The 16,448-nt window shown below is 39.9% G+C and overlaps 1 protein-coding gene across 3 annotated transcripts in view; it reads left to right on the plus strand.

Moving 5' to 3' along the window:
- Positions 1-16,448, plus strand: part of PDGFD (platelet derived growth factor D) — a 138,365-nt gene that overhangs the window by 77,690 nt on the left and 44,227 nt on the right. The window contains exons 2-4 of one of the 3 annotated variants that reach the window (XM_048936173.1): positions 1,109-1,313; positions 5,225-5,405; positions 6,041-6,082. In XM_048936173.1, the coding sequence (XP_048792130.1) occupies positions 1,109-1,313; positions 5,225-5,405; positions 6,041-6,082 (428 nt within the window). The remainder of the gene's footprint in view (positions 1-1,108; positions 1,314-5,224; positions 5,406-6,040; positions 6,083-16,448) is intronic. The other 2 variants (XM_048936182.1, XM_048936191.1) reach the window with 2 other exon arrangements.

Consider the following 16,448-nt stretch of genomic DNA (forward strand, 5'->3'; position numbering starts at 1 on the left):
TAGGTGTTCATATACAAGACAGTGTTCATGTTTCTACTAGTTAGCTGAAATTTGTTCCATGTGGTTGGCTGAGTCAGGACCTGCCAGAGTGAAAGTCCCACTGGCTGTGCTGTGAGGGAGCCCAGCTCAAGATCTCCACTCATGGTAAGGGATGTGTAGATAACTATTTCACACATGGAGGCTCAGTTTCAAATATCTTGACTGGAAATTGTGCGTTGCCTAGAAACGATCTGACCTTTGAAATTTCACCACACTGAAATTGACGATGCACACAAGTCCAGCTGTTTGTCAATTGCCAGTGCTGGGAGCCCAGTCCTACTACTGATCACGGCTGGGTGGTGCAAGTTCATGGTGCAGTTGAGAGACACTGTGACCTGGAGGTGGAACTTGGCGCAGTTCCTGCTATCCTTGGAGCAAGGGATTTACAGCAGCCGAGGCTTTATGTAAACTTTAGGAACAATTGAGTACTTGCTCAGGCAAAAGTTTTGGAATTGTAATTAAGTAATGGCTTGGCTATTAGTCTAGAAGTTACTCAAGAATACGGTTGGTGGGAGAGATTCTGATTTCAGTTTTGTTGGTGTAAGCATGGAGTTGCTGTTTGTGTTGATGCTTCTGGGAGGAAATACTTAAGTCTGGTAAACAAATTAGAATCCCTCTTTTGTTGTTTTTGTTGGTTTTCTCAGAGAACAACTCTCCCCCACAGCACCAGATTTGGGGAACAGTGATGCTTACCTTTTTAACTGATTCTGCCTCACTTGATTGTTCTCATGTTTGCAATGTCTATTAAAGTTTTAAATTCTGTTTTAAAATCCAAATGGTGGGACTTGAGTTATGAAATCAGTATTGTTGTAAAAGTGATTATATACTTATAAAATAAAGAATGTATACAGTTGAGAACTGTTCTTATTGTTTAATGGGGGTTGAATTAAGGGACTACACAATGTAATTCCATTTAATAATGAATGCTCTTAGATTTGACTTTAAAAAGTCTTAAGAAGTCTTAGATATTAAATGCAAATAATTTGTGCTGTTTTATAAACTGTTGTGTTTTTTGCCTTCCTGTAACTGGAACAACACACTAATTTCTACAAGTTGTGACTACTAACAGAGAGCAATCACCTCACAGACTTGTACCGAAAAGAAGAGACCATCAGTGTGGCAGGGAATGGCTGCATCCACAGTCCTCGCTTCCCGAGCAGTTACCCCAGGAACCTCCTGCTGACGTGGCGGCTGCACTCCCCGGAGAGCACCAGGATCCAGCTGGCTTTTGATCATCAGTTTGGACTGGAGGAGCCTGAAAATGAGATCTGCAGGTGAGTGGCAAGCCCTCTGATGTGGAAGTTGGCAAAGGGCTCCTTTGGACGACCTAGGTTAATGGCATGACCATTGCCTTGAGATTGCAAACGAAAACCTGCACAACCCTGACTTGATCTGTGATGACCCTGTTTCAAGGGTCATGCTTCCAGGAGCCTCTTCCAACCTGTGTTTGAGTTTATCATAAACTGAGCTACCCTAGAGTTGAAGCAGTTTGTGCAAGGTTTTGGTTCTTCTGTAACATTCTATACACAAGACACTTAACATGCTCAAATCCAGCTGCCATACAGCTCAGGTACTATATTAATGGGTGTTTGTCCTTTGTCACCTCTGTCATGTTTCATCCAGACAGAAACATCTTTTTCAGTAGGTTTATTTGTAGGTATTATGGTGTGAGGGGCAGATAAAAATGCACTGAAAAATATGGCGATTTTCTTCACAATGTTGTTAATATTTAATGTTATTCTTCACTGGCATATTTTCTTTTAAAACTTTAAAATATAGGTCTGCAAACATCAGTATATTCTGCATACAAGTATATCTAATAGATGATACTCTACTATATCAGTTCTTTCTATTTCCTCTTCTAAGCCAAAGTGGCCATAAGCTCACTTGATCTGACTGATTAACCCAGGTGGATAAACTGCTCTGTGATAGCAGAGCTCAGAGCTGAATCTTGCCAGTGTTCACTAAAACACTATAAACGACATACTGTTTTAATTTTTTAGTTTCTATTTCCTTTATTCAACTATCTGATCTGTCAGAAGGCTTAAGATTGCCATGCACTCCAAAAACCAGATTGCTGTGATGCTGCTTACATCAAAAGCTCAAGTCTCAGCTTCTAGCTCTCTGCCTGATCATGCCGTCATTTTCACCTTATCTATGCGGAGAACTCAGTTGTTAGGATTTCTGTACAGCCAGCCCCTTCTTATCTTATCTTCTTTGGCAATTAATTTGCATGTATAGGGCTTGGTACCTCTGTAGGGTTTTACTGGGTGTTTTTTTTGTGTGTGTGTTTTTGCTTTGTTAATTTTGTGCATTACCAGTAGAGAAAATCATTTCTGCAGGTTTGCTTTCCATTTAGCAATAAAGGAATGCAGACTGAAACTGGCTCTCTTCCCCTTGCACGTTTATTGTCTTGGCAGCTTCTGCTCTGCTCTGGTATTGCTGGTCTGAGATCAGCAGCAAAGTAATGAGTTACCTCCTAGTACCACAAATGCTTTCCCAGATTGAGAGTCTGATGCATACAGAAGTGGCCTGTTAATATTTACATAGTGAATAAACTGTGGCTGACCTTAAATCATTGCATCTTTGAAACAGAGGGCTAATTTACTATGAAGAAAGATGAAGTATTTTCTTTCAAGAGCCATTAAAGGTGGTGGCACAATGAGGGGAAGTAAAGCCATTATCAGTGTTCTGGATTTTGACCTTTTTGGAAGACAGTCCAGCTGCTTTTCCCAGAGCAGCTAATTTAAGATGCAGAGAAAAGCAAAGATCTCCTATAATCCATATGTCTATAGAAGCTGGAGAAATACCACGTTCTTTTCAGAAATAGAGCTTTCCCTGGAGTTACTGGAAAACTTTTATTTGCTTCCAAAGCAAGGAATTTCCCAGGGAGACAGCTTCTGATGGCTCCACACTTGTTTTTACTGTTTGCATAGTTAAATTTTTTTGTTAATGCTTGAAAACCAAGTGCTTTCTTCTGCTTTAGTACCTGACAATCTCTCCTGTGCTGCTGTAGAGAGACAGCATGGCATGTTTTTAATCGAATACTGAGACACAAGCATTTGCTTAATGCTGTGCATATTGGACGGGTAATTCAGGGGCTCTGCTTCCTTTTGTATTTGCTTTTGACTTTGTTCCTAGTGTTTTCTTTTCATTTTTCATTAATGCTAATTATTGTAATTTGCATACTATTAGGCTGAGCTGATTGAAATTCATTCAGGCTGCGGAGTGAAAAGGTACATTTTTGCAGAGCTGTTGCAGCAGGAGGGGAAATATTGAAGGCTTTGCAGATTTTTCTGGAAGTGCTTTTAGATTTCTGCAGGCACTTGATAAGAGTTGATCCTGAAAAGCAATTAAGTTCACTAGCTTCTGAAGCTCTGGATAGAAGCATAGAAACAACTGAGATTGCACCTACTTCCATGTTTTTTGCAGCAAAGCTTCTGCTGTTGAAAACAGAAGTGCTTTCTCAGAACTGCATGGATTTGCCCCACGTTTTTCTAGCAGTTCACGGAATCATAGAATCATTAAGGTTGGAAAAGACCTCTAAGATCATCTCGTCTGACCATCCACCTACCACCAATGTTGTCCATTAACCCGTGTCCTTCAGAGTCACACCTGCGTGTTTTGTGAAGACCTCTGGGAGCAGTTTACATGTGTGGTGAAGGAGCTGTGCTGGCCTGCCATGTCCATGCCCACCGGAGAGCGGGCCCTGCTCAACAACAGTGGAGAGAACCAGAGACCACTTTACTTCTGTCTGGAACATAACTTTCTAATGTCATAAAAAACATTTGTTTCAGCAGGGTTTGGGCAGATGTAGTTGTTCAGTTACAGCAAATCTGTTATTTTCTGTTCTATGTAATTTGGGGGTTGTGGATGTAAAAGCAGCAGGGCTGATATTCTCAAATTGCAGTGTACTTGGATTTTTTCACATGAGTTCTCAGCAGAAAAATGAAAGCAAGGCTCCTATGACAGAGCTGTTCATGTCCTGTGATCTGGGACAGAGGAGCGCCTGGTCCTCAGGCCCAAGGCATGGGGAGCTCTTCATCAGCATGTTTCATGTAAGGGTTATTTAACAGTCTTAAACTCCCTCTTGGGAAGGAGCACGTGGTCTGGCAATAAAAGCCTTTCCTGAGTGGAGACCTCCAATGTTCTAATGCTTAGCATTGCTGTGGGGATGGCAGCTCTCCCTGTATCTCCTTGCCTGTACTCAGCCTGCCCACCTTGTCATCACCTCTCCCTTGCTGGCTGCAATGTGTGGAGCCTTACTTCTAGTTCCACAGATATCCAAGGACTGCTTTTTTCATAGATGTAATTAAATCAGGACTCTATTCTCTGACTTGTTTTTTTTTTACCTCCAGTTCAATAAATGAACTCAGTAGATGACCCAAGCCCACAAACAAGCAGGCTGTGGTATCATATGCCACTGCTGTGCCCTCCCATCCCTGGGGTTTGGTGCTTCCTGCTCCTGTCAAAGCCAAGTTTAGGCTCAGAACAACCAGGGATGTACCTGGCCAAGGTGTGACCTTGTGCAGGCAAGAGATGATGCTTCTTCTGGTGACAGCACTCAGGAAAACAGCAGAGCAGTCCCCATTTTCTGCCGTAAAGCCTGATATGTCATTCCAAATGATACAACAGGGAGCATCTTACCACCTACAAAGAAGATCCTAACAATCACCTTTCATCAGCATGTCCTGTTCCCTGTTCGCCTGGCATCTCCTGACTCTGCCCCAGCACAGCAGACGAGCTAGCGGATGCTGCTGCAGGGAGTTCAGGACCACCAGCAAGTGCACAAGTGCTTGCAGCTGCTTTGCTTGGGCAGCCTACTTCAAATAATATCTTATCAGATCTCTAAATTATTTATCCACCACATGAAGTGCAATCGGTGTGTTTACTGTGTACCAAGCACGTCTAAGTGCCTCACATCGCTAATAGAACATGGCTGAAAATACTGCCTGTCATGCTCCAGCGGTACCAGAAGTAGCCATCTGGGCACTCAAGCAGTTGCTTGCAGCTTAGTATATTATGAGCTAAGCGAGCGTGTCTACCATGTGTAACATTTAGCCTGGTGTTTTGTAGCAGAGAACAGGGGCCAGTTGTCAGTTCATCTTCAGCTTTGCCCCTGTCTGTTTGCAGCCACCAACTGAACCAGAGTCAGGAAACATTAATTCTTTGCATTGGTTCCCAGGTATGACTTTGTGGAAGTGGAAGATTTATCGGAGACCAGCACAGTTATACGAGGACGGTGGTGTGGGCACAAGGAAGTACCTCCAAGAATAACATCAAGAACAAATCAGATAAAGATAACCTTCAAATCCGATGACTATTTTGTGGCTAAACCAGGATTCAAGATTTGTTACTCCCTCGTGGTAAGTCACCTCTCCGTGTAATAGATGAAAGGCAGATTGTAGTGTAAGAGTGTCAGAGCTTGAAGACTGAGTGGTGTAGCTAACTGCATTAGATCAAACACTGATTGACTAGAAGTATTTTCATTCCAGTGACTACATTAATGCATCTCAAAGTAGTTTTGACATTCTGTCATAAAATATAAAATAAAGTCAAGTCCAGGCCAAGGTTTACACTAATAATACGTTTCAGAAGCACTAACACTTTCTGCACTGAGGCTGCACTGCCAGTGCCTTGACGGATGCTGCAGAAAGAAATGGCTGCTCTAAAAATTCTTTTTTTATGTTCATTTGAGGCCAAATAAAAATAACTTCAGGGGTTATTGCTGTGATGTGGAGTTAGATACAGAGCAGTTTATTTTACATTTGATAAAACTCTAGATGCAAGACACAGGCTGCTAAGGCTCAGGCTGTATTTTTAACCATGTATAAACATGCATTGCCAGTGTATTTTGTACAGTTTCAGTCAGTTGAAAAAAGTCATGTTTATTTAGTTTTTGCCTTTAGAGAGCAGGAATGTGTATTACCTTAAGTCATTTTTGATAGAAACGTGTATTCCTTGTATTGTCCTGATTAATATTATAATGCTTTTGGTACAGTGTAGCTCAAAAGAGGCAGATTTTGCAAACACTCAGGAAATGGTAAGCAGTAATTTATTATACTGTCATCATTATATTTTCATATCCTTTCCAATTCTTACTCTTCTTTATTCAGTCCACTGTTTTTAACACGAATAAGAAAGCTTAAAGTAGCAGTAATGTTCATGCTGTAACAGAAGAAATCCACTGAGTCATTTCACTTCAACCTCTCAGCTTTGCATGCATGTATGCCTATGTATGCTGAACAGCGTCCATAAACAGCGCATTGTTAAGGCATTGTAAAGCTGCAAAGATTGTGCTCCCTTGCATCCAAATCGGTAGGCTTCTAGTGGAGTAGGGCATTTGCAGCCAGATTTGTAGATCTAAATCCTGAGCTCTACTTTACTCTAATTTGAAGGTAATCTTCACAGACTAAAATTTAGGCAGAACCCTGGTATGAAAGACCACTGGGCATAAAAAAGAGACAGTGAAGCAGACTTTACCCTGCTTGTATTTCAGTACAGCAATCAAAACTGATGCATTTAGCAACCTTGATTCCATACCACGTATAGCTAGTCTGATAGCATTAAGCTTTCCAACAATGAATGTTATCGCTCAAAACACAGGATGCTGTGCACTGGAAAGCCCAAAAAAGCTACTCTAATTTCAAAACTATGAGTAAATAGAGAATTTTATACTCTAGCAAATCGATACACAAGAATACGATACAAGTGCACCCTCTGAATGAAGTTTGTTTTTTTTTCTTCTCAAAACAGAGCTGTCTGGGTGGTTAGCAACGTTTGTATGTCTCAGCAAGATGGGGGATGATATTTACCTAGCTGGCTTTCAGATTCTAAACTGTCCAACCTAAACCTGCAGAATTAATATTCAGCCCATTCCTCCCTTATCCGACAGTCCCCGCAGACTCTCCAAGCTCGGTTCACATAGATATGCTGAGCACTGCTGACCCCTGAAGGTTGAACTCATTGTGCATTTGTAGGCAGCAAAGAAGGGAGCATTAACGAAGCATGCAAAAACATATGGCATTTCGTATCAGACAAAATGAAAGATCTTTATGCTGCTTTTTTTCTATCCCTTGTAACTTCTCCTTGACAAAGCTATTTCTGGGAGCTTTCTTGGAAAAGTGTGCACAAGATGTGTCCAAATCTTTACCTCCTTTTTTTTTGTTTTGTTTTATTTGTTTGTTATATGTGGAGTTTAGATCTGCACGGCAGTTGTTTTGTCTGTGTACCTGAATCCAACTGAATTTTTTTTTTTTTTTTAAAAAAAAAAGAACCAAGCAATTTGGAGTGTTCACTTGAGTTTACTGATCTGCTGCATCTTCTTGGTGCCAGAATGGTTGGATTCATATGTCCCACTATCCATGCAGCCAGACAACACTGCAGCATTGCTTCCTGGCGTTCTCATTTATGCATCTTCAAGAAAGTCAGTTAAGTTCACTTCATTTGATGCAGATCAAGTTTTTACTTAGTTCAGCACTCTGCATGAGGCACAAATGATGTTCCACCAAGCTTAGCAAATACATCCTTCATTATCTTCACTTACTCGTGTTTCTGCATTAACTTCACATTTCAGTACCATTTAGAGAAACAAAAAGGGATTATTTTTTATAGGAGGCATAAATTACACTCATATCCATGAAGATCACATTTGCCCTTGTAAAACAAGGCATGCAACAGAAGCATCCCTTGTGAGATGAAGAGGCTCAGTCACTCAGGGTGCTGGGATTAGAATTCAAAATAGCTCTGGAAAATTGGACTGAAGAAATGCAAGCATGATCTTTAACAGGAGAAACTCAAAAGCCGTATGGATATATGGGAGTGATTAGATGCCCAAATATAAGATAAGGGGCAGTAGGCAAGGGAGCTCAACTGTGAAAAAACAAACAAAAAAAACAACTGAGCATCTAAAAACAGCATTCAGCAGTTTTTGCTTGCTAAGGCTGGTTCTCTTGTGTTTTCCTCTTACACCACCTCTCCCATGTCCTCTACCCATCTCTGCCTCTGCCCTCTCCTCTCTGGCTCTGAAGGAATGAGAATTCTGGAGGAGGAGTGGGGAGGATGGTTTCGGAGGGAAGGGGGGAGGTCCAACATGCTGCTGGTGTTCTTTGAATCACAGAATATTCTGGGTTAGAGAGACTCACAAGTGTCATTGAGTCCAAATCTTCACTCCACACAGAACCACTCAAAATTCAAACCCTGAATAACTCTGAGAGAGTTATCCAAACAGTTCTTGACCTCTGGCAGCTCAGTGCCATGACCGCTGCCCTGGGAAGCCTGTTCCATGCCCACCTCCCTCTGAGGAAGAAGCTTTTCCAAATGCCTAATCCACTCCTTCCCAATGAAGCCATTTGACTCCTTGGGGGTGGAAGCTGCAGCATAGCAACTCGAGGAGCTTACTAGTGAGCTTCTTGTGTCCAACCACTTATCCCAAGTTTAATGATTCAAGTGTCCTGCTATGGCAAGAAGACAGTCATACTCTGTGATGGTCTGTGATGGTGCAGAGGTAGGTAAGTATGCACAGCTGGTGGCTCATGTCTAGGGATATTTTACATCCAAGGTCTCCTGCTGTATCTTTGTAGTTTGTTGGCATAACCTGAGTATCCACACGGAGAAATGTCTCCCTTGAACATCTTTAAAAACTGTCTTTTCCTTCAAGCTTCGCAGATTGAGAGCAAAAATGGTCTGGAGCAAACCCAGGATGGCTATTAGGCATGAGCCACGCTTAACTGCAAATTTGTTTGAAATTCCTTCCTGCCATTATCAGTTTAAGTGCTTATTTCTCAAACAAATAAATTTTACTCTTCTTCAGAGAGTTACCATAGAAACATTAATTTATGATACACAAACCATTGAGATATACCCATCTTTTTTCTCACACTTTATATCATTTCTCACTCTGTGGACATAGTGTTACACAGCAAACACTTTATGTGATACAGAAGAAAGTAAGTTATCTTTGGTTACTCATACAGCTGCTGAGGAGGTTGGCATTGTCAGGAGAGAGGCTCCAGCATACTTCAAAGTAGATGTGAATATTCCAAATCTTTACAGATGTAAAATTTTATTCTACCTTTGCTTTCAGAGCAGTTGCCTCAGCTGAGGGATCTTCTGTGTAGCTTAGCAAGTTGATATTCAGTAATCACTAAGAATACAGTGTCAATTATTTTGAGATGTAGAAATTGAAATTAAATTACATGTGGAAATAATCCTTGAGGTCACTGTGTACAATCCTATTTTTCCTTTTGAAATGAAATTCTTCCTACATCCTCTTTCTGAGAGGGAATGTTAACAAGGCTGGACCCTACATTTTACAAGTACATTAGCAGGGACATTTACTAAAATAATCTAGAAACTAATTCAGGAATGTGCTCCAACAATGAAAGTGAATGTTTTGAATTAAAATTCCCTGTCCTGCATCTAATTTCATTTTAATGAGACATCTAGAAGATGTTGAATTCCATTTGCTAATTAAAACAATAATTTTAAGTTTATTGGAAGAGGCACATATTATACATTTATCACAGTAAATTGTTATTACTTTGCTAATCCTTTCATTAGTCTTAAATTAAATCCATGTTTTGGAACCGTGACTGAAATCATTGTTGTAAACAAGAGCTCCAAGAAAGCTTGGAACATAGATATGTACAAAGATACAAGGTAAAAAAGTTTTACACATACATCTTTTTACAGTTGTATACAAACGTAAGTGCTTTTACCTTTCTTTTCTCTTTGGTATCATTTGTGACTAGGAGATATCATATGGTATCAATGACAACCTTTGCTTATTTGTGAATTGTAAACCAAAAATGATGTACGTATGGATGTAAAAACAGAAGCTTTCCCACTATATGTTTATATGTCAAAATGTGCATCAGTGTGCTAGGTCCCAAATAATTTTGACCTGTTTAAAATGATGGTTTTTTGCATGAAAAAGCCTTTAAAAATTAATGGAGTATGGTGAGCTTTAGGTTTTGATCTACTGTGGAATATTGGAAAAAAACAACTTTGTGCCAAACATTCAGGATATAGTTCACTACTTGTGGTCAAAAAAAGAACATTGGTCACAAAGTGGGTTAAAGCAGCACAGACAGCCTAATAAAATTTAATTACTTTCACATGCAAAAAATGCTGACCGGTTCAAATACTAGATTTAAATTATTTGGTACTTGGCTGTTAAGCTCACAAGAATACACCAAAAATTCAAAGCACAAACAGAAAATTAAGATGTACAGAATAAAAGCTGATCCTGGTACTCCTAGTCATGATCATTCTGTATTAAGTGAGTGGCTCCCTCTATTTCAGAATATTTTTTGCATAAATAATGCAACATTAGGATGCAGATTTTTAAATAAGTAATAAGCAGACTTCCTTGTAAGAGTTAATGTGATAGCAAGAAGATTCAGCCACCAGATTCATAAAGACCATAAAAGATGACTGATTCTTTATCACTGGCCCCAGGGCTGAATCCAACCCAAAAGCTGCATGAACACTGCTGTGATTTTGTTTTAGCTTGTCATTTCTTTCATAGAACAGACATTTCACGTCTGTCTCCAAGACAAAATATTCTGCCTGAAAAGCTAATATATCACATGTGACAACAGGCATGATAATGGTGCATGAGAACCTTCCCCAATTTTAGATAATCCACAGAAGGAATCCCAGTAAATTTCCATAGGTAGAAAAGAAAGGAAGAGGGTGGGGAGGGGGAATGTCTTGGTTAATGAAATTGTTGAACATGAGCTAGATCTCACAGTGAAGAAGCCAAAGCTCACACATGGGGAAGCTTTATCAGTTGTTCTGTTTTTCTTTCTCTGATTTAGGTTTTGTTTTCTTGTCCATGTTAGACATAAATATATATATATATATATATATAAATACAGTCCACATGCAAAACTCATAACAACTTATATGAGAAAACATATTTTCTTAAGTTCTTGCAAAAACCTATTTCTGTGCTTTTGCTCAAGGCATATCATCCTCATAAAATTAACAGCCAGAGGTACATCTTTCAGTAGATCGTAATTAATTCCTTTCTAATTAGATAAAACTTGCCCAAAATCTTTAACGTTCTTTTCTTAACTTTACATAAACGGACTATCTAAGAGATTATCCATGCACATTGTTTTGACTTTGCAAGGTGCTGCAGTGCTGTAAAAAGCAACGTAAAATAACATGGTAAAAAGGGAAATTTTGCCTCTGTGCATCTGGAGGCATCTCAGAGTACCGAGATATGAATAGAAGCAATACGTTCCATTTATTAAATATTCTTGAGCATTTAACAAGTCTCAGTCTGCTGTTTAATTCATCTCACAGACCTAACTTGTCCCTCAGCAGGGTTTTATGAAGAAAGAAAGGTGGTGTGGTAAACAAGAGAAACTGTGTGGTAGGCAGGAACGCTTCTGTTCTTGTGATACTCAGAGGAGAACCAAAGATAGTGAAGAAAGAAGGAAAAGTGGAAGTGAAATAGCTCAGTGATAACGATGCTGAAATAACTGGGTTGACAAGGCACATCCGGATGGGCAGTTTTACAGACAGCATTATCTGCTCTAGAGACAACAAAAGTTCCTAATTAAAAGAATCAATTCAACATCACATCTAAGAAGCACGTACCTTGAAAGAGGGAAGTCTGTAAAGAGAAGGGCAGCAGTAATGCCAAAAGGCATTACTGTTTGGGGGAACCGAAGACCCAAACAAGTAAAGATTCCTAAAATTTGAAAGGATAAATAAAAAATCCAAAGGACAGAGACAGTGTGACAAGCAACATCAATCTGCATCATCAAGGATGAGTAAGAAATCCTCCATCTTTTCCAGGAAGATGTGCAAGCATCACTTGCTCTTTTACAGGGAGAATGGCAGATAAGGAAACTTTTATAACAAGGCGGTGAAGGAGAGATTTGTGTAAACCAGAGGACTTGTGTCAGGATGGCTTGGAAGGAGAAAACCCCAAACAGCATGAAATAGGAAAGACCAGGTCTAGAACAGAAGGAAGGCAGGTGTGGATCAGGCAGAAAGCAGAGCAAAAGTAGGGCCATTTCAGTACATCAGCCTCTTGGCAAAACTTCTGGCTGTGAAGTTGAGGCTGGGTTTGGGGATGTATCAAAGGTGAAAAGAGTCTGCCAGAAGCTTGGATGAGAGAAATGTAGTTACAGCCAGGGAAATACAGACCTTCTGGCAAGGGAGATACCAAAACCAGAAGAAGCAAAGCCCAGTAAGTACACAGAAGTTACTGGAATTTTTCAGACTTCAACTGATAAAACGTTTGTTTTAATCAGAAAGAAAAATAGACCTAGTTGTCCGTGTTTTCTCAGCTGCAGGCATGTGTGCCTGGCAGTTTTGTTGTTAGAACAGCATGGTGGAGAGTTGGCCATTTGTTCTCCTCCATCTCTGAACTGTCGACAGCTCAGTTAAAGTGTGGCTGCCTCACAGAACATTGTCATCGATCTGTCTTAACATAACAGCAATCCTGTCTGTGTTCAGTTCCTGCTGAAAATACTACATCTTTAATCAAATAGTGTTATGCATTGTGTGAGAATTCACCAAACTCATGGCAAGGGCCAAGGACAAGAAAATGTAGCACTTTACAACTTCAAAGGATTACACAAATACAAGCATGTTATTTCCAAATCCAGCATCCTGTCCCAAGTAATTGACTCTAACAAGACTTTAAAGACATCACTCCTTTACAGCAGCCTTAGATTTTGAAGTACTGCATTTCCTGCTGGCAGTACTTACCAGTCTTAAGAATGCCTTAGGAAGTCAGTGACCAAAGAGGAAATTCCTACTTTTCCAAGGTAAGTTGGAGATACAAAGATGAAAGCAGAAAAAGATCATCATATCCAGTACAAAGAGGGTAGTATGTTAAACAACAAAAAAAAACCCCACAGAGTTTATTTTTGTGGTAGTTCTCAAAAGCCTAGGTAGCATCAAATTAATTTCTTGAAAAATACAGTGGAAGCAAATTGAAAGATGCAAATTTCAAGAAGCATGCAACCATGATGGTAGTGAGATGTAAACAACTGCATCGTGTGTACGAATAGACAGTAAGGGCAGCAGGTATGCTGAAGCTGTGGAATGTGATTTTGCTAGGCTGCTTGGCCATGTTTGGGAAAATGTGAAATTTCATGGTGGGTTTTCTATCCCTTCAGCTTGCGTGTCCATGCTGCTTCTCAGCTCACAGTCAGTTTATAGCCCTAGTAGCTGGATACATTAAAAAAAAAAAAAAAGAAAGCTAATCTTCCCCCAGTTTTTCAGATATCAAGCTATCCCTATTAAAATATGGAGGAATGGAATTCTAACAGACTTTCAGTGTCACAGAGCATTGGTAAGATCATAAGCAACCACTGACAATGAAAGAAATAATTCTATGATTCCTAACTGTATGTAATCCTTGTGAATGAGTGACAGTTAAAAATAAATGGACACAGGGTATTCAAGACATTTTTGCACTAAAATTAATTATTTTTCATAAGGATTTATGTATCCTGGCTTGCCATTCTTAAAAGCAGTCACTTCATTTACACTGTATATTGTGAAGATTTTTGAGGTTATTCACAAAGCAATATTCTTAATCAGCAGTAGGCATTTATAGGTAGCAGAAAGTTAGGAAATCAAAACTGTAGTACCTGAAATGAAGAGGGGTGTTTACTGTGCTATGGGAGAGGGTGGAAGCCATCCTATTGCATGTCACAGCTTTTTGCATCTTTATAACCAAGCAAAAAATGATAGCTTGGATATGGTATTTCAGTATTGTAATAGGGATGGCCCCTTTACCATCTCAGTACAGTTCCTACTGGAAGACATCACAAGGCTCCTAGGAAAGACTTTGTAGCTAAAATCTATTGTAAATTTGACCAATAGGAGGACACCACTAGAACGGGTGGGGAGTAGCAAATTGAATGATAGATGTGTGGGCCTCTCTACACCTACACTAAAGAGGAAGATTAAATCCACTCATTATCAGTTATGTTTACCCCAAGCAGTACCACAGTGCATATGAAAATAAGGTGAGTTTACAGTCAGACTTCTTCAACGACTCCCATTAAATTGTCCGTCACATTAGCTGTTGGATTGTAAAGTTGAGGTCTTTGAGTTGAGGATATAATGCTGGCACTGTAAATCCATATTCTGTCCTTTAACTGCTTTACTATCAACTTTAGAATGTTATCATATGGAATAATATATGAACATTTCACTTTTTATTTCCTTTGGTAACACTGGATGGAGGTTTTTTTAATAGAAATCTAATTCTAGATTACAAAATTGTAGGGAGAACAGAGATGCCATTTTTTTGATTCTGTAAGAGATTAATTAGACACTGGGCTTGTTTACCAGTGCTGTGAAGAGCTGTCAAGTAACTCTTGTCTGGCTGCAGGGGAAGAGGAAATGGTGTGTTCTTCCCACACTGTGTTTCCTGTTGATCAGTTTCTCTTCTACTTTTACACAAAAGCTGAAGGTGCAGTTTAACTTCTGTGTGAGCTGTGTTGGAGAAGAATAGGAAGGCAGTCTGCTTTCAGGTCTTCTTTCCAACAAATCTCCAGCAAAAGTGACTGGTGAATTGAAATGTGATAGACCTCCAACCTACACTGAAGAACCCGTGAAGACACTGCACAGCAAGTGTTAATTGCAGTTTCCTTTTAATTCAAAACAAGACTTCCACACCTTTACATTGCATGTCTTGTAGAGGCGGGCTCCTAGGTTCAACTTTATGTTTTGTACTACACCATTATTTATGCAGTTGTGTGTCAACATTATTTTACAAAGCCTGGCAGCACAGTCTTGCTTTTGTACTGGTCTAGCCCAAGTTTGCATTGCAGGTCTGTTTCAACCTTAGAACACTTTACTGTGTTTTTGTCATTTTTGGCAAACCAGGGGAAACAAAGCTTTGAGAATAATGCCTACTTAATTGCTTGCAGAATAAATCCTTGTCTTGTTTGTTGCAATAGCCGTAATCGCTGGAAAATGCTTACAGTCCAGGATCAAATGATACTAATTTATTTTAAGGTTTCCACATCTAAATTTAGAAGGGATTGTAGGCTTCTTTTGTTATTATTCAGTAGTGTGTGGTGCAGCCAAACATATATCTGAGAATTTAGAGTTATGAAGTCGTTTGGCCCATTTTTCTGTAAGGACAAGAATTTTCTGCTTTGTAAGTGTACCGGTTGTTCATCCGTTAATATTTTTGAATATAACAAGAGTAGGAGCATTCCTCGTGGGAGATTTAACCATAGACTAATAAATCACTATCAGAAAGACGTTTTTTCTTTGATAATCAGTTTTAATATCCTCTTTTCAAAGGCAATACCATTGCATGCAATTACATTCCTTCCTAATTTATGATTAAGAAATCTGTCTGTCATGTGTGTCTGCCTGTTTCAGATCTTTGTAGAGTGCTTTCACTCTTCTTTGTTTATTGCTTAGTCAAGCAGTAACACCCACATTCAGCTTTTAATATTAAAAAAATTTAAAAAAAGAAAAATCGGGCTGTCCAATCCAAACAGAGGCTTTTTTATATTCTTTCAAAACTTCTCCACCATTTCTCAGCTTTTTACAGCATCTCTGTGATAGTGAAGGGAACTGAATCTGTGTGAACCTGTGAATCTCAAGTGTTTCCAGGGCTGTCTATGAGAACAGTGTCACACCTGAAAGCATGCTTAGCCGGGTCTGTATGACCATGGCTAACTTGGTTGCCATGACAGTGGGAAAGTCTTTCGGTGTGTTTTCCTCTGTTAGCACAGTCTGTCTTTGAGCTCCATGGTTTCCTAGGTGTATCTTCCTGTTCAGCTTGTATTTAGAAAGACATTAGGCTGCATTTCTCTGGGGTAAACTTCCCCTTTGCTGGACTCAGGTGGTATTTTTGAGATTTCCATGCCCTCACAAAGACGGACATGGTTTTTGTTGGGTTATTTTTGAGCTGCTGGTAGACTTGGCTGCTGCCTGCTGCTCTCATGAGCCTTATGGTGGCGGCTCTGGGCCAGGCCCTACAGGCCCAGACACCTCACAGCTCCAATTTTCCCGCCTGGAAGACAGGCACACAGATCCTCTGTGGAGTGCTATAACTTCAGCAAGGCATTGCAGAGGCATCCTGTGTTGTTCCTATTTGCAGTCAGGGATTCTGTACCACCAAAGTGGGTTGCATTGCCAGATTGTTAAACAAAGGGCTTTGTCAGCAGCACTCTTCTGTTTGGATGCTTGTTTATGTGCCAGACTTACCTGAGATACTCTTTAATTTAAGAAACTGTTTGACTACAAAATGGAGAGCAGCATTTCCAGATTCAAAGCCAAGAAGATGAAACGGCAAACCTTGGCTTCAGAACATGCCGAGCCACAGAGCTTTTTGATTTTTGCACGAGTCTGGTGGCTGGGAAGAGGCCAGTGACTATTCTTACCATTCTTCCTCCTTGGGATGC

This window comes from Lagopus muta, chromosome 1, assembly GCF_023343835.1.
Source record: "Lagopus muta isolate bLagMut1 chromosome 1, bLagMut1 primary, whole genome shotgun sequence".
NCBI classification, from domain to species: domain Eukaryota; kingdom Metazoa; phylum Chordata; class Aves; order Galliformes; family Phasianidae; genus Lagopus; species Lagopus muta.